This window comes from Lithobates pipiens, unplaced genomic scaffold (genome assembly GCF_037356315.1).
Source record: "Lithobates pipiens isolate NorthernLeopardFrog02 unplaced genomic scaffold, aLitPip1_a1.2 Scaffold_23, whole genome shotgun sequence".
Lineage (NCBI taxonomy): Eukaryota > Metazoa > Chordata > Amphibia > Anura > Ranidae > Lithobates > Lithobates pipiens.
The window spans coordinates 310522455-310541438 of record NW_027507785.1 but is presented as its reverse complement, the minus strand read 5'-3'; the positions used below and the strand labels follow the sequence as shown (position 1 = coordinate 310541438).

General features: G+C 43.9%; 1 protein-coding gene across 2 annotated transcripts in view; it reads right to left on the bottom strand.

The window, feature by feature from the left end:
* RPE65 (retinoid isomerohydrolase RPE65) overlaps nt 1–18279 on the bottom strand; it is a 66383-nt gene extending 48104 nt beyond the window's left edge. The window contains exons 1-3 of one of the 2 annotated variants that reach the window (XM_077450499.1): nt 18142–18279; nt 4302–4384; nt 2519–2669 (exon numbers count right to left, since the gene is read on the bottom strand). In XM_077450499.1, coding sequence (XP_077306625.1) covers nt 2519–2669; nt 4302–4384; nt 18142–18152 — 245 coding nt within the window. In that variant the 5' untranslated portion in view covers nt 18153–18279. The remainder of the gene's footprint in view (nt 1–2518; nt 2670–4301; nt 4385–18141) is intronic. The other variant, XM_077450500.1, reaches the window with a different exon arrangement.
* Nucleotides 18280–18984: the final 705 nt, after the last annotated feature.

Here is an 18984-nt window from a genome sequence, read left to right as displayed (position 1 = left end):
AAAAAAAACCCTGATTGGAATCCATGCATCCAGCACCTGCATGTAAATTAGGGGGCCGAATGCATGGATAAGGGGCGGGGGGGGGGCGTGGACCGTACACCCTTGATTATGGGCCACCACTGCCAGTCACCCTGCACAAGGAGAGAGAGCAGCAGTGATCGGTCTTTATTACAGGAAGCTTCTAGGCAGAGGGAAAGCCTCACACTGGATTACTGCACAGATCTGGAAGAAATACACAAAGTATACCGAGATTTAATGAGAATACACATGACTCTTAGGCCGCAACTGTTCCAAAAAAATTCTCTAAAATTTGGGGGCCTGGGTCCATGAAGAACAATTACCCCTGGACTAGGGGCAGAGGTTGCCCCGCTTCCCAGGGGAGATGCGTACAACTCTAAGGTACCCTAAGGGCTATCTATGTTGCCCTATTAGGGTCTTTCCAGGTCAGCTCATCTGACTATACAAGGATATTCTAAATATATATACCAAGGTATGTGGCTGAAGATATTGATTAGAGCCCGGTCCTCTCCCCCCCCCCCCCGACCATTCTCATGTCCCTTCTACAATTGTAGGATGTTCTGACCGTTAGAAACCAACTGCATTTTACTTGAACCTATCGTGATTGTGTTCACCGCACAATGTATGTACATCTTTTTTCTTTCCTTTTTTTGTTATGCCTTCGGTTGCTATAATGGTTGTTTTATTGCAAAATAAAAACCTTTTTATTAAAAAAAAATAAAAATCCACATGACTCTTGTATTCAGCAGTGGCGGTGCGTCCATTAAGGGCACATAGGAGCCGTCCCCTCTCACCCCCTCTCTCCAGCCACCCCCTCTATGTATCATGGATAGATTCATGCAAAGCACAAATCTATGTTTTGAAGCACCTGATTAGAGCCAGTGGCTCTAATAGGCTTCAAAAAAGGGTGTACTCATGGCGCAGAGCATTGCGCTCGGAGTCCACCCAGATGTGTTACACTGAACACTGGGTGGACTCCGAACACAATGCTCTGTTACCCATCCCCTTTTTGGCTGAAGGCACAAGCAATCCCATTGGCCGTCCAACAGAAGGCAAGAAGAGACGCACGGAGGATACCAGAGCCGCCGCCTGACCCACAGCTCGCCGCCGTCACCCGATACCACAATAGGGTAAGTTATGGGCAGAGTTGGCTGCATATGATGGGCAGAGTTGGCTGCATATGATGGGTACAGTAGCTGTATATGATGGGCACAGTTGGCTGCATATGATGGGCACAGTGGCTGTATATGATGGGTACAGTTGCTGTATATGATGGGCACAGTTGGCTCCATATGATGGGCACAGTTGGCTGCATGTGATGGACACTGTGGCTGCATATGATGGGCACAGTGGGCTGCATGTGATGGGGCACAGTGGGCTGCATGTGATGGGGCACAGTGGGCTGCATATGATGGGCACAGTGGCTGTATATGATGGGTACAGTTGCTGTATATGATGGGCACAGTTGGCTCCATATGATGGGCACAGTTGGCTGCATGTGATGGACACTGTGGCTGCATATGATGGGCACAGTGGGCTGCATGTGATGGGGCACAGTGGGCTGCATATGATGGGCACAGTGGGCTGCATATGATGGGCACAGTGGCTTTATTTGCTTGGCTCAGTGGATTGCATGAGATGGGGCACAGTTGGCTGCATATGATGGGCACTGTTGGCTGCATATGAATGGGCACAGTTGGCTGCATATGAAGGGCACAGTTGACTGCATATGATGGGCACAATGGCTGAATTTTCTGGGCATAGTTGGCTGCATTTGCTGGGCACAGCTGGCTGCATTTGCTGGGCACAGTGGCTGCATATGATGGGCACAGTTGGCTGCATATGATGAGCACAGTGGCTGCATTTGCTGGGCACAGTTGGCTGCATATGATGGGCACAGTGGCTGCATTTGCTGGGCATAGTTGGCTGAATTTGCTGGGCACAGTGGCTGCATATGATGGGCACCGTGGCTGCATGTAATAGGCACGTTGGCTGCATATGATGGGCACAGTGGCTGCATATAATGGGCACAGTGAAGCTGCATTTGATGTTTTTGTTTCAATATTTTTCAGTTCGTTTGTGCCCCCCCAAAAATTTTGAGCACCAGCCGCCACTGGTATTCAGACAATATTGGCTTATCCCACTTTAATAAATGTATGCAGCAGAGATGGGGAAAAGTGAGGGGACAATCCCAAATATAGCCTATCTGAGAGCATGACAATGCCAAGGAGATACAACATACCTTCCAATACCTTTCCCATGACCAGTCAGTATGGGCATCTGGAGAAGCTGCAGAGTGCCCATAAGACAGAATTGGGGGCATTTACTAAAACTGAAGCCCCTTAGAATGTGGTGCAGCAGTTAAGCTTTGACAATAAAACCTAGAAGCTGATTGGTTACTATGTGGAGCTGCACCAGATTCTGTTTGCAACAGTCTTAGTAAATCTCCCACAATGTCTACATTCATACTTACAGTGCTAGGTGCACCGTGCACACTTACCGCCGATGGTATGTCACATGACCGTCTTTAACCTCAAACTTGTGGAGGAGAGCCTGACCATCGAACAAATGATAAAACTGCTCGGAGCCAACTTCAAACAGGCCGGGGCCACATCGCAGGAGACTGCCGGACAGCCAAGGGGGGAGACGGCCTGTGGAGTATATAAACTGTATAAGTATGGAGAGATCGATAGATACTAATAGATAGATAGAGAAATAGACAGATAAAGTGTAACTAAAGGCAGTTTTGGATACAGTGCAGAGGGAATAGAACCCCAGTCAGGTTTTTATTTCTGTTTTTGCCCCCATTAGGGAGATGCACCCTCTGCATTTATCCTGTTTACTGTCATAATTGAAAGTGAAAGTAAAAGAAAATCCCAAATTTATATTTGACACGAGAACAGTAATGGGGGGAAATCTTCCAATGGGGACACCTCACTTTGGATGGATTTCCTCTCACTTCCTGATTTGGCTATGGGACAGGAAGTGAAGGAAAAATATCTCAAATGTCATACAGATGCCCAAAAAAACTGATAGAGGCTATAACAACAGGTTATTAAAAAAATAGCCTTGGTATATGGAGTCAGCAATGACCCCCTGCGGTCTGTATCACTGTTTACTGTTACTTGATATACACTGGTTTTACTGCCGTTATGATGAAGTTTGTGTATTACAGTGTCAACTTCTGGTCTATTTATCTGCTGTGATGATTAATAAAAACTGTTATTTGGAAAAAAAAATAGGTTTGAACATCTCACGGAGCTCTGTTAAATCCATCATCCGAAAATGGAAAGAGTATGGCACAACTGCAAACCTACCAAGACATGGCCGTCCACCTAAACTGACCGGCCGAGCAAGGAGAGCATTCATCAGAGAAGCAGCCAAGAGGCCCATGGTAACTCTGGAGGAGCTGCAGAGATCCACAGCTCAGGTGGGAGAATCTGTCCACAGGACAACTATTAGTCGTGCTCTCCACAAATCTGCCCTTTATGGAAGAGTGGCAAGAAGAAAGACATTGTTGAAAGAAAGCCATAAGACGTCCCATTTGCAGTTTGTGAGAAGCCATGTGGAGGACACAGCAAACATGTGGAAGAAGGAGCTCTGGTCAGATGAGACCAAAATTGAACTTTTTGGCCTAAAAACAAAACGCAACATGGGGAGGAAAACTAAAACTGCACATCACCCTGAACACACCATCCCCAAAATGGTGGTGGCAACATCATGTTGTGGGGATGCTTTTCTTCAGCAGGGACAGGGAAGCTGGTCAGAGTTGATGGGAAGATGGATTGAGCCAAATACAGCCAAAGTCCACAAATCCAAGAAAACAGCCCCTCCAGGAATGGAAAAAACCAAGGTGTAGGCACGGCATATACTTGTTGCAAATAATTGAAGAACTCTGGACGGCCGCACTCCAAGATAAATTCGAATGCCTTTTATTTATGAAGAAGAATCACACAAAAGTGGGTCACAGCAAAGCACAATAGCTAATAGCTGAGCAGCTATGGGTAAGCACTCTTGGTAGTGTGAAACACGTTAGCTATTGTGCTTTGCTGTGACACACTTTTGTGTGATTCTGCTTCACGAATAAAAGGCATTTGAATTTATTTTGGAGTGCGGCTGTCCAGAGTTCTTCAATTATTTGCAACACGGCAATCTTAGAATAAAACCTGTTAGAGTCTGCAAAAAACTTGAGACTGGGGCGGAGGTTCACGGATAGATAGATAGCTACGGAGAGATAAATAAATACGGATAGATATGGATAGATAGATGGATATATGTCTAACCTGTGACATGCACACTCATTGGTGTAGCCAGCTCCTCTACTGTCTCGAACAGTTTCTTGTACCCTCCGGCGGGGTGTTCCACCCTATAAGACATCTCAGGTTATCTATGTCATCGGGGTTACATTGAAATATTCTTAAAGCTTTAGCCATGTTAGAAAAATCATATACAGACCACAAATAGTATTTCTAGGAGGGTTCATTTGGCTACGTTTCTATATAACACCAGAAACCCAACATGGCCGGCTTGTGTTGGGTACTAGAACTATAGATAGAAATCCCTGATGATTGTGACATGTGGTTTCTCTAGAGGTAAGCTCTGTCGATGGAGTGTTATGTGCTCAGTGGGAATTGCTAAGACTGAGGTGGGGAAGCGTTTTTTGGTCCAGTGTTATGTAATCTGTACTATATGTTTAATGTCTGATTGATCTTGACATATGTAGGGCCTAAGCCCAGTAACTAATAACCTTAAATCACTACCCAAACACTACCCCTTATTAACAGATGACTCGACAAGGTGTGGAGTAAATGGCCAGCCGGCCTTTTATTAATACAATATATAACATTTAATAAATAACTTTTAAACTTTTCACCGTCACTTCAATTTCCTATAAATGGGTCATGATGAATAAGGGGCAACCACCAACCACTGGTCACTGTGAACAACTACCTTGAACTTTGAACTCTTGCCTCCAGTCGGAAACCCCGGACTCGGAGGCGGTACCCAACGTGTCACAGTGACCTACCCTTTTTAACCCTTCCGGGTTAACCCCTCTTAACCCGGAAGTACAATAACCACCTCCATCCCATGGATGGGTACTACATGTTCCATACATGTACCTCTCCTTCTCCTCTTCCAGCGACCCAAAAGACTGCCTTAGCTTAAGAGCCCCTTGTTAAAACAAATATCCTCTTGAATACAGGACAGGTGGGTGGGAATCTCTTCCTCCCCTGCTTGAGACTGACGTCACTTCCTCCTTCCTGCACTATACTTTTTTGCCTGCGCACTGCCCAGCCCCTAGACACTCCCCCTCTCTTAAAGCTCTGACTTCCATCCCTTAAAGCGGTGACTGTGCTATTCCCAGCACTGTCATGCCGTCCCTCCGCCTATGTCTCTCTGCCTTCTGCCCCGGGACTCTCTATATAATGGCATGTGTAGCTTAAAATATGAGATCACATACTGCGAATGTAAAGGTTCTTATGGAAAAGAGATGACGGTTGCTAGGTGATGATATATACTCCAGTAACCCCTTTACATCCCAGTAACCTGTGACAGAACTGTCCAGCACCCAGCTTGGGTGCCTCCATCAAGATATAGCTTCCTCCAGTCTGGAACCAGGAACCAGATATTATAGATGAATATTGCACCCAAGAATCTAGCCAACACTAGCTTAGTTGGTGTGGAACTGGAACTTTATTGTAAACTCACACAGAATTTATATACCACACAGAAATAGCTTGATCATGTTTTGCAAACAGTAAGATAATTAACATAGTTAAGGAACAGCCAACATAAACATAGAAAATCCCACAATGGTTCGATATCAAAGTAAAGTGGTCACAATATTGATCACATCTCCAAGGGACGATCAGACAGAAACAATAGGTGATTCAATTAACAATGGAGATGCACACCTAGGAGTTAGACAATGGGGAAATTATACGATGGGAGAAAGACGCTTAACACGTAACACCTTAAACAGATTATATCAGGAGACACCCGAAATCAGGTTACTTTAAGCTGATTATATTAACATCTGCTCTAAGCCCTTGTACACACGATCGGAGATTCCGTCTGAATGTTTCCTATTGGACCGCTTTGTTGGATATTCCAACTGTGTGTGGTCTGCATCGGACTGTGTCCGTCGGAATATCTGACAGACCAATTTTTCCAACTTGCCGGTAAAATTTTCCAACAAAATGCTCCGATCAGACATACTCCGATCATGTGTAGCCTACTCCGACGGACAAAGTGCCACGCATGCTCAGATCAAATTCCTAGACCAAAGCTATTGGCTACTAGCCTGAACGTAGTCCCGTCGTACTGAAATAACGTCATCACGTTATGTACAATCGGATTTTCCGACAACTTAGTCCGACCGTGTGTATGCAACATCACTTCCGGACCTCTTCCGGAATTAATCCGTCGGAATTACTCAGACGGATTTGGTTGTCGGAATCTCCGACCATGTGTACAAGGGCTTAGTATCACAATCTCAGCCCCTGTTCCCACCTATGCAAATTAGATGCTTACACCGCATCCAATTCGCAGAACATTTTAAAATACATTCATTTGAAAGCATCTGGTTCACATATGTGCATTGCATTCGCACTGCTCATTGCATGAAAAACATGTGCATTTTCTGGGCATTGCGGTGCGAATTACAAGGCCATTATCTTCTATGGGAATGCATTTCATTCGCAGATGTATTCCGTTCTGAACAAAAATTCTCTCCTTCTCCTCACTACACCTCCCCCTCTCCCCGCTCACTGATCTGCAGCTAAAACCATATGTGCAATGGCAAAAAGCTGGGCTTTAATGCCCACACACCGCACACATGCATCAATTGCCAGGCTATAGTAAAAGATTATGGCTATGATACAAGAGATGGTCAGAGACTGTGTGTGATTAGGGAGCAGTGGGCTGTGGGGGGGGGGGGGGGGGTGCAGAAATCACACAGTGCCTGAGTAGCTTGAATTATGTATTGCAGAAAATTCCAACAAGGTATAAATAGGCCTGGCGAGTGAGAACAACCATCCAGAGTCATTTATGAAGTCTGTAGTAACAATATTTAAGCTTGACTGGATGCCAACTGCTTCTGCAACGAGGAGCGGGATTGCAGCCTGGCTGGTCTGACCCAACTGGGAGGTTTCCTAAATGAAGAGTAGCGTAGTCCCTACACTGTCCCTACTCCCCTGGAATTTCTCCCTAACACTAGATACTGTCTCTAACAGACGGGGCTCCTTACCCTACGCCAGGGATTCGCAATTAGCGGATCTCCAGCTGTTGCAAAACTACCCATCATGCCTCTGCCTCTGGGTGCCATGCTTGTGGCTGTCAGAGTCTTGCTATGCCTCATGGGACTTGTAGTTCTGCAACAGCTGGAGGTCCGCTAATTGCATATCCCTGCCCTACGCTAACCACCCACAGAGTGCTTGCCAAGTCAAGGGGGCCGTGCCTTAAATAAGCAATGGCCTCACCCAAGATGGCTGCTAGGTTCACACAGTGCAACAGCGTCCAGTTTGACAGCTGCTCCTTCGATGACCCAGGAAGTCATAAAGGAATCAAGTTCCTATCAACTTCTCCTTTCTGTATTGCTGCTCAAGTCATTTGCCACCTACAGAGGGGGGTGCAGACTGCAGCTGCCTCCATGTGCACATGATACAAGTGATGGTCATGGATAAAACAGATGGTCAGAGACTGTAGACATGATACAAAAGATGGTCAGAGATTGTAGACATGATTCAAGAGATGGCCAGAGACTGTCAGACTATGGACATGATACAATAGATGGTCAGAAACTATAGACAAAGTTGATCTGAGACTGCAGACATGATACAATAGATGGTCAGAGATTGCGGACATGATACAAGAGATGATCAGACTGTGGACATGGATAAAAGAGATGGCCAGAGACTACAGACATGATACAAGAGATGGTCAGAGACTGCAGACATGATACAATAGATGGTCAGAGACTGCAGACATGATACAAGAGATGGTCAGAGACTACAGACATGATACAAGAGATGGTCAGAGACTGTGGACATGAATACAAGAGATGGTGAGGGACTGTGGACATGATACAAGAGATGGTCAGACTGAGGAGATGATACAAGAGATGGTCAGAGACTGTGAATATGGATACAAGAGATGGTCAGACTATGGACATGATACAAGAGATGGACAGAGACTGCAGACATGATAAAAGAGATGGTCAGACTGAGGAGATGATGCAAGAGATATTCAGAGACTGAGGGCATAATACAACAGACAACATTGCAGCGTTGTTCACAGGGGAGATACAGAGATACAATGTAATATTGTTCATAGAGGAGACAGAGAAAGAATGTAAAAATTGTTTCTTTTGTATCTTTTCTGTTTCATATTTCTGCAAATCAATGTAACCCTTTATTATGGTGGCCACACACGCTTCAATTTAATTATCTGATCACTGTGTGTGCAATTCAATCAAAATGATCGATTCTGCAAACAAATGAATGGCCATAACTCCCCTTCCAATAGATTTAGACTACATTTCTGTAGTACCGAGATACTGTGTTCATAAATATGATCGTATCTTGATTAACCAGAGTATAAGATTACATGGTGGAAGCAGAGAGGTGATCAATAATTTATGATCATAAATTATGATGGTTTCTTAACTATAAATAGAAACCCACTTCCCAGTGTGTGGAATATTGATAAAATAGGTTGTTGATTTTAATATTCCTATCAGAAGTGATCAATTGTAAAAGAAACTGATTATTTATTGGAGCGTTTATGGCCCCCATGTACCCTAAGTATGGATCTCATGAAGCCGCACATCAATGCAGACACATTGATTAGCTGCCAATCGTGTATTTACCTCCCCCCCCACGCGCTTGGAGTCTCCATCCCCATGATTAAGCACTGAAGGGAGGGGTGAAACACGTTGGGGGCGTGGTCTGATGGGAGCACAGGCTGAAAGTGCCACTCATTTCACGACCAGTGGGTCTGCATGGATGTGCGGCTTCATGAGATTCATCTTTTGCTCAACAAGGAGCCGAGACAAGCTCCTTCCCTGTATCCACAGGACCGCTTTCCCTCTTGTAGCCAGAGCGGCACACATTTTCCATCATTAGTTAGACCGGCCATAGATGGTTGGAATCTCGGCCTGTTCAGCGGGAACCATTAATGGGCAGGCTGAATGTACCAAGTTGATCGATCGATCAACTTGGGTACAACCACCCTGCCGGATTCACTTGCGAGTATCGCAAGCAGCTTCTATAGCCTCTAGGAAAAATCACTGTCTTCTCCCGGCAGGGGTGGCTTCCCCTACCCACCCATTCCCCTACTGGGTGAAGACAATGACTTGCCAGGAGCAATTCCCATCAACATTGTCTGCGTTGATAAAGGGAATTGAGCAAATTTCTTTCCTGCAACCTCAGTCATGATAAAAATCACTGATCGCCGCCATTACTAGTAAAAAAAAAAAATTATTAATAAAAATGCCATAAAATGATCCCCTATTTTGTAGATGCTATAACTTTTGTGCAACCAATCAATAATATATATTGATAATATTTTTTTTTTTACCAAAAATATGTAGAAGAATACATATCGGCCTAAACTGAGGAAAAAAAATGTTTTTTAATATATATTTTTGGGGGCATTTATTATAACAAAAACTGTTGCTCTTTTTTTGTTTATAGCACAAAAAATAAAAACGCAGAGGTGATCAAATACCACCAAAAGAAATCTCTATTTGTGTGAAAAAAAAGGACGTCAATTTTGTTTGGGAGCCACCTCGCACGACTGCGCAATTGTCAGTTAAACCGACGCAGTGCCGAATCACAAACAGTGCTCTGGTCAGGAAGGGGGTAAATCCTTCCGGAGTTGAAGTGGTTAAGCACTGATCACTGTATTAGTGTCACTGGTCCCCAAAAAGTATCAAAAGTGTCAGTTAGTGTCCGATTTGTCCGCCGCAATATCGCAGTCCTGCTATAAGTCGCTGATCACCACCATTACTAGTAAGAAAAATGTTTTTAAATATCCCATAGTTTGTATAACATTTGCGCAAACCAATCAATATACACATATTGGGATTTTTTACAAAAAATATGTAGCAGAATACATATTGGCCTAAAGTGGTGAAGACATTTTTTTTTTTATTGGATGTGTTTTATAGCAGAAAGTAAAAAATATTGCTTTTTTTTTTTTTTTTTTTAATTGTCGCTCTGTTTTTGTTTATAGTGCAACAAATAAAAACCGCAGAAGTGAGTGAATACCACCAAAAGAAATCTATATTTGTGGAGAAAAAAAAGGATGCCAATTTTGTTTGGGTACAGCGTCGCACGACCGCGCAATTGTTAGTTAAAGGGACGCAGTGCTGTATCGCAAAAAATTGCCTGGTCAGGAATGGGGTAAAACCTTCCGAAGCTGAAGGGGTTAACCTAATCATCCCTAAATAAATCCAGTGATTGTACCATCCTGTTCCCCCTTCCATAGTTATAAGCCTGCTTAGACTGATGACGGAGGATGTGCTTTATGGCTTATCCTGTATTTGATTCCCCCCCAGCAATTGTTCAGTAGGAATGCTGACTGCGTTATCTTATATGTAGGTACACTGCAGCTACTACAAACCTATATACTGTCTCTCTCCTATCTATTTATCTATCTATCTATATATCTATATAATATATTGTGTGTGTTGTGGCAGCACGCAGGTAAAATCACCTGGTTGTATTCAGGATGGGAAATATGTGTGTCCTAGATTCAGGTTTTATGCAGACTTTTACAATTAGAGGGGAAGAGTTAATGAGCCCAGCTGTAGTAAGTGGGCTCATTAAGACCTCTACAAAAAACCCCAGCATGCATAGGGAGATGCTCCATCCTGGAACCAGTTTTGTGTGTATAGACTGGGGAGTCTGAGATCTGTTCTGTGCGGTGAGTTAACGCCTGTGTGGCAAACCCCTACAATAGAGACAGGGACTGGGGCAGCACAAGGCTGCACCCAGTTGTTAGACAGGGAGTCTACGTGTGTAGTTAGAGGTCAAGCTGACCAGGATTTATTTTCCTGTTTTATTTTGTTTGGCTGTTTATGTATCACTGCATGTAGCAGAAATAAACCGGATCTTTTGTTTTTTGAACCTACACCGCTGTCTGCTGTGCCTGACTTTGTGTTGTGAACCCATCCAGGGGGTCACACACACCCGCTACCGAGCTAACCCCTCACAGTTGGTGGAGAATTTTGGCAAGTTTTTTTTCAATTTTTTTTAAAGGCCAGCAATGGAGGAGATACTGAGACAGCTGGCTCTAGCAAATGCAAACCAGCAGCAAGCAAATGCAAATCAGCAGCAAACAAATGCAGCTTTACAAAAGAGCCTTGCAGCTCAACAACAAGCCCAGCAGCAGGCAAATGCAAATCAGCAGCAGACAAATGCAACTTTGCAGCAGAGTTTGGAAGCTCAGCAACAAGCCCAGCAGCGATCTGAAGCCCGCTTCATAGACCTGTTGCAGAAGCAAGAGCAGAATTTTCAACAGCAAATCGAGACATTGATACAGCAACGTCCGCAGACCAATGAAGCAAGTGGGTACAATAATACCGCATCCTTTGGTGTGAGCCGTTTATTGACAAAAATGACTGGAGAGGATGATCCGGAGGTGTTTTTGACCACATTTGAAAGGACTGCTGAAAGGGAAAAGTGGCCTAAGGAGCAATGGGCTGGACTGGTGGCCCCTCTGTTAACTGGGGAATCGCAGAAAGCTTATTATGACCTAGAGCCTGACCAAGCAAAAGACTATGTGGTGCTAAAAGCAGAAATATTGGCACGGCTGGGTGTCACCCTGGCAGTCCGGGCTCAGCGTGTGCATAACTGGACTTTTCAGGTTGGAAAACCTCCCAGGTCTCAAATGTATGATCTCATTCACCTGAGCAGGAAGTGGCTGCAGCCAGAGATTTTGACCGCACCAAACATTGTGGAACGTGTGGTTATGGATCGTTTCCTGAGAGCTCTTCCTACTGCCATCCAAAAATGGGTAAGCCATGGAGACCCAGAAAATGCAGATAAACTTGTGGATCTGGTTGAGAGGTACTTGGCTACAGAGAACTTGACCACCTCTTCCAGGGACTCACGGACTTTCCCCCCTAAGACCAGATCATCCCCAGTGGCGGGTAAGATGACTCCAAGGGGTGAGGGTGGAGAGAGTGAGAGGGTGGCAGTTCTACCTAAGGTCTGGCGGGAGCAGCCCAGGAAGCCCATGCTGCAAGAGGCAGCGAAAAAAATTATTTGCTACCGCTGCCGGCAAGAGGGACATATTGCAGCCAATTGCCCAGTTGTGGATGAGCCTATGCAATGTGACTTTATAAGGGAGAGACGTCAGTCGCTGTTTGCGACAGTTGCATGCACTGCCATTCGGGGACCTGAGAGACATTTATGTAAAATGTGTATTAATGGTAGACATGTTGATGTGTTGCTAGATTCAGGTAGCCTGGTAACATTGATAAAAGCTGAATTAGTTACTACAGAGGTCTCTGGGAAGAACAGGGTGGCTGTTATTTGTGTGCATGGGGACACCCGAGAGTATCCTGTAACTTCAGTGTTTTTTGAGACCCCCAAAGGTAACCTCTCTCATCAGGTGGGGTTAGTGTCTCACTTACCACATGATGCTATTGTGGGAAGGGATTTTCCAAAATTCTGGGAACTCTGGGATTGTCTGGAGCCCCCATTGGTGCCCCTATAGACCAGGAAGATGACCAGAATTCCTCTGGGAGTGGTGAGGACTCTCCTGAATTTCCCTTGTCGGTATTGGCGGGGGAAACTCGAGAAACTGGGGAGGAGCCAACATCCTCAGTTGAAAACATGCCGTCTGTGGAGTTTTCGGATCTTGAGGTTCACAGGGAAAATTTTGCCACAGAACAGTTAAAAGACCCCACCCTAATAAAGGCACGGGAAAATGTGGTGAAAATAGATGGCGAGTTAGTGAACCCAGATAAGACTTGCACTTACCCGTACTTCACTGTGGAAAGGGACCTGCTGTATCGAGTGGCTCAAAGGGCAGAAGAAACCATTGAGCAACTTGTAGTGCCCAAACCTTACAGGAAGTTGGTGTTAGAATTGGCTCATGGACACATTCTGGGAGGTCATCTGGGGACAGAGAAAACCAGAGAGAGGGTATTGCAGAGATTCTATTGGCCTGGGGTCATGAAGGAAATAGAAAAGTATTGTTCCTCCTGCCCTGTGTGTCAGAAGTCGGCACCTATGCCACATTTCCGTAACCCACTGGTACCTCTTCCTATCATTGAGGTCCCCTTTGAGAGGATCGCAATGGATTTGGTAGGTCCGATAATGAAGTCTGCTAGGGGGCATCAGTACATTTTGGTTATATTGGACTATGCCACCCGTTATCCGGAAGCAATTCCTCTCCGAAATACCTCGGCCAAAACCATAGCCAAAGAGCTATCCCTTGTTTTTAGCCGCGTGGGTATTTGTAAGGAACTGCTTACGGACCAAGGTACACCCTTTATGTCCCGGGTTATGAAAGAATTATGCAAGTTGTACAAAGTGAAGCAATTGCGTACATCTGTGTATCACCCCCAAACAGATGGGTTGGTTGAAAGATTCAACAAAACCCTAAAACAAATGTTAAAGAAGGTGGTGGATAGAGATGGAAAGAATTGGGATTGTCTAATACCCTATCTGATGTTTGCCATTAGGGAGGTACCCCAATCCTCTACGGGTTTCTCACCCTTCGAGTTGCTCTATGGGAGACACCCAAGAGGGCTGCTGGATATCGCCAAGGAAACTTGGGAAAATTAGAGTTCTCCTCACAGGAGTGTGATTGAGCACGTCGCCCTGATGCAAGATAGAATTGCACAGGTAATGCCAATTGTAAAGGAACATTTGACCCAAGCGCAGTTAGCACAGCAGAGAGTGTACAACCGTGGGGCCAAGACCCGTACTTTTTCCCCGGGGGATAGGGTCTTGGTGCTAGTCCCTACGGTTGAAAGCAAATTTCTGGCCAAATGGCAAGGTCCATATGAAGTAATTGAAAAAATTAGTGAGGTGAACTACAGGGTTAGACAGCCAGGAAGGCGAAAGCCGGAGCAGATCTATCACGTCAATCTGCTGAAAGCCTGGAGGGATAGGGAATCCCTAGTCGCAGAGACTTTGTCACAAGTACAGCCTGATTGCTTAGTTCCTGAGGTTGGAATAGCAGACACCTTATCGAAACCCCAACAACAGGAGGTTAAAGAGTTTGTACTTCGTAACAAAGAGATTTTCTCTGAGCTTCCGGGACAAACATCTGGCGTAGAGCATGACATTATCACCCCGCCAGGAGAAAGGGTAAAACTAAAACCTTATAGAATACCAGAGGCCCGACGGGAGGCAATACGTGGGGAGGTTCAAAGGATGCTGGAATTGGGTGTGATAGAGGAGTCCCAGAGTGACTGGTCAAGTCCTATTGTACTAGTGCCCAAACCTGATGGGAGCTGGCGGTTTTGTAACGATTTTAGACAATTAAATAAAGTTACAAAATTTGACACCTACCCCATGCCACGTATAGATGAGTTGATTGACCGGCTGGGAACAGCCCGATATATGACAACTCTTGATCTCACCAAAGGGTATTGGCAAATTCCCCTGGCCGAGTCGGCCAAGGAGAAAACTGCGTTTGTAACCCCAGATGGGGCATTCCAATATAAGAGAATGCCGTTTGGGTTACAGAATGCACCGGCAACATTCCAGCGGAAAATGGATAAGATTCTGAGGCCCCATCAGAAATATGCTGCAGCTTACCTGGATGATGTGATTATCCATAGCACAGACTGGGTCTCACATTTGCCAAAAGTACAAGCAGTCCTAGACTCTATCCGGGAAGCTGGGTTTACGGCCAATCCAAAGAAGTGTACCATTGGACAGGAGGAGGCCAAATATCTTGGGTACACTATTGGGAGGGGGGTGATAAAACCCCAAGTCAATAAAGTCGAGGCCATACAGAGTTGGCCACGTCCCAACAGCAAGAAACAGGTACGAGCCTTTCTGGGAATCGCTGGCTATTATCGACGATTCATTCCCCATTTTGCTTCTCAGGCCGTGCCTCTCACCAACCTGACAAAAGGGAAAGAGTCTGTCATGGTTAAATGGTCCCCAGAGGCTGAGGAAGCATTTCAGTCCTTAAAAACAGCCTTATGTAGCCAGCCAGTGTTGTACTCACCAGACTTCTCTAAGGACTTCGTGGTACAAACTGATGCATCAGACGTTGGGTTAGGAGCAGTGTTATCCCAGGTCTGGAACGGGGAAGAGCACCCAGTCATTTACCTCAGCAGGAAGTTGAAGTCCCATGAGGTAAATTACTCCACGATTGAGAAGGAATGTTTAGCAGTGAAGTGGGCTCTAGATTCCCTTCGGTACTATCTGCTAGGTAGGCACTTTGACCTGGTGACTGATCACGCTCCTTTAAAGTGGATGGCTCAGAACAAGGAGACCAATAGAAGGGTAAATAGGTGGTTCCTGGCCCTACAGGAATTTAACTTTACAGTTAAGCATCGCCCTGGTGTTAAAATGGGGAATGTGGATGCTTTGTCTCGGATACATGCGTGTCTTTCTGCTTGTGTTACAACCCCAAGGTTGAAACAAGAGGGGGGGGTATGTGGCAGCACGCAGGTAAAATCACCTGGTTGTATTCAGGATGGGAAATATGTGTGTCCTAGATTCAGGTTTTATGCAGACTTTTACAATTAGAGGGGAAGAGTTAATGAGCCCAGCTGTAGTAAGTGGGCTCATTAAGACCTCTACAAAAAACCCCAGCATGCATAGGGAGATGCTCCATCCTGGAACCAGTTTTGTGTGTATAGACTGGGGAGTCTGAGATCTGTTCTGTGCGGTGAGTTAACGCCTGTGTGGCAAACCCCTACAATAGAGACAGGGACTGGGGCAGCACAAGGCTGCACCCAGTTGTTAGACAGGGAGTCTACGTGTGTAGTTAGAGGTCAAGCTGACCAGGATTTATTTTCCTGTTTTATTTTGTTTGGCTGTTTATGTATCACTGCATGTAGCAGAAATAAACCGGATCTTTTGTTTTTTGAACCTACACCGCTGTCTGCTGTGCCTGACTTTGTGTTGTGAACCCATCCAGGGGGGTCACACACACCCGCTACCGAGCTAACCCCTCACAGTGTGTAAAAGTGAAACAGCAAGAATGTGAAAATGAAAATGGCAAAATGTGTACAGTAATTAAACGCTATAAATACATTTTATTTTTATTTTTTGCAAATACATAAAAATATTAAAGTATAAAGGAGGGGTTAGAAACTCTGTCAGATTTTTATTGTCGTCATTGCCTCTGCTGGGGAGATTCATCCCTCTTTGTTGTCACAGAGGAACTCAGTCTGGGAGGGGGAACAACTAGGAGCAAATCAGTTGTGCTGCATGCAAATGTAACACACTGGCAGGAGGAGAGAGCAGAGAGATGAGCTCATCAGTCTCCTGCTGCTGTTGCTTCATTATCCAATCACAAGCTTGGGGGGAAGGGAGGGGACCTAGCTGTATCTCTTACCTGCACTAGAGAAATTTCAGATCACCCGTCTATCTGTCTATCTGTGCTGCATGTTATAGATATAAGTTTTGTGACCGAATGTACAGAAATATCAATATTTTGGCAGATATCTAACGATAGATAGAGATAGATAGAAATAGATAGATATAGAGACAGATAGAGATAGTGATAGATAGAGATAGAGAAGAGATAGATAGATATAGAGATGGCGATAGATAGATAGATAGATAAGTCTCATACACACGATCACACTTTAAACAAACTTTCCCGTGGATTTTTGTACAAAGGGCGTTGGCCGTAAACTTGTATTGCATACACATGATCAGACTTTTTCAGCCAACTTTCACCAAATCACGTGGTTTTTCTGCTCTTTACCGCCACCTTTTGGTGTTTGTAAAGTCCGATGGTTTTCTGTACACACGATCGGACTTTGCTCCATCGGACTTATGTTGTCAAAGTCTGTCTGTTCGCACAGCCAACATTTGTCCGATGAAAACCGAAAAAGTACACACGGTCGAATGTTGCCTTAAAACAGCTAATTTGCATGTTTGTTGTCAAAAAGTCTGATCGTGTGTATGGGCCTTGAGATGGAGATAGAGATAGAGATAGATAGATAGATGATGTGGGCCATCAGATTGAGGACATCTAGTGGCAGAAGAAAGTACTGCAGGGAAAAATCTCTTGATTGAAGCAAAGCATTGCAACAATAGTTGATATTGTTATTTTATCTTTTATTGGGATGCTCATTTAAATCGTTCTGCTTTGACTGAAGGCACATAGCTATATCAAAAATGTAAATGTATGAGATTTTTTATATATATATATATATATATATATATATATATATATATATAAAATCTCATACATTTACATTTTTGATATAGCTATGTGCCTATATATATATATATATATATAAAAAATCTCATACATTTACATTTTTGATATAGCTATGTGCCTTCAGTCAAAGCAGAACGATTTAAATGAGCATCCCAATAAAAGATAAAATAACAATATCAACTATTGTTGCAATGCTTTGCTTCAATCAAGAGATTTTTCCCTGCAGTACTTTCTTCTGCCACTAGATGTCCTCTGTCTGATGTCCCACATCATTTATACCCACTTCCTCTGAGCCCAGGTCACCCCCCCCCCCCCCCCAGCCTGTGATTGGACTGTGAAAGGAGAAGCAGCACAGTAGTGAGCTCATCTCTCTGTCACTCTGCTCTCTCCTCTGATCGGCATGCTTGTTGTCAGCACATGAACTGATTGGCTCTTTGTGCTGATTCTTCTTCCAACACTCCAGCCCTGCTGTACAAGGACTTCAAGAGGCTGATAGCAAGTCACATTCTGCTTGTGTTTAATTTTTTTTTTTTTTATGTAATAATGTAGTAATTAATACTGAGCTGCATTCATTTGTATCCATTTTTTTTTTATCTGCTTGAAGTTCAGCTTTAAGCTTTAACTTGACCCTTCCCCATCCAAAACTAAAAAGAAACATTTAGGATTAGAATGGCGATAATGATGAATTTTATTGTTAACGCTTCTGTGATTTGCTAGTATTTAGGCAATTAGAAGTCCACTTACCGACTGACCATGGTGCCTGTTCCCGGGGACCGGCTGTGCAGACAGTAGGGTCGGATATCCGCAGCCCGGTGCTATTTATAGGGATTTTGATTTGTTTCAACAGAATAATCTCCTTATAAAAGCCGCAGCAGCCAATCAGAGGGGGGAACCGGGAACAGAAGTCCCTTTCAGTTCTTGGAATTCTCTTGAAGGCCTTTTTTTTTTTTCCCTGAGTCTTCAGCGCCTTTGCTCTTCTCAACAAGGAGATTCTTTGAAAAAAATGTTCCCTTCTAAATCCTTTCAAGCCACCAGTGGATTAAATGAAAGAATTGCGGGAAAGAATTCGGTCACGCAGCCGGACAAATGTTTCCACATACTGATATACTTACAATTGGCGAAATAGACTGAACTACAATGGGGCCCTATAGACGCATCGCGACACTCAGCCGCTGTGTCCTATATTCCGGGCCGAGGTCCATCTTAGTCTAATGATGCTCCTTTGCCAATGGGCTCCATTTTTTTTTTTTTTTTGTTTAAGGGACTCCAGAATTCAGTGGAGCATTGTCCAGAGCCAGATATTTAAAAAAAAATCATTAGAAAAAGTCATTCTAAACAATTATTATAAAAAAAATCTATAAATTATAACAAATAAATGTAAAAAAAGTATAATAAGTAATATAATAAGTATAATAATAAGTAATAAATAATAAGAAATATAATAGGTATATATATATATATATATATATATATATATATATATATATATATATATATATATATATATATATATATATATATATATATATATATATATATATATATAAAGATTATAATATAATAAATAATAAATAATAAGCAATATAA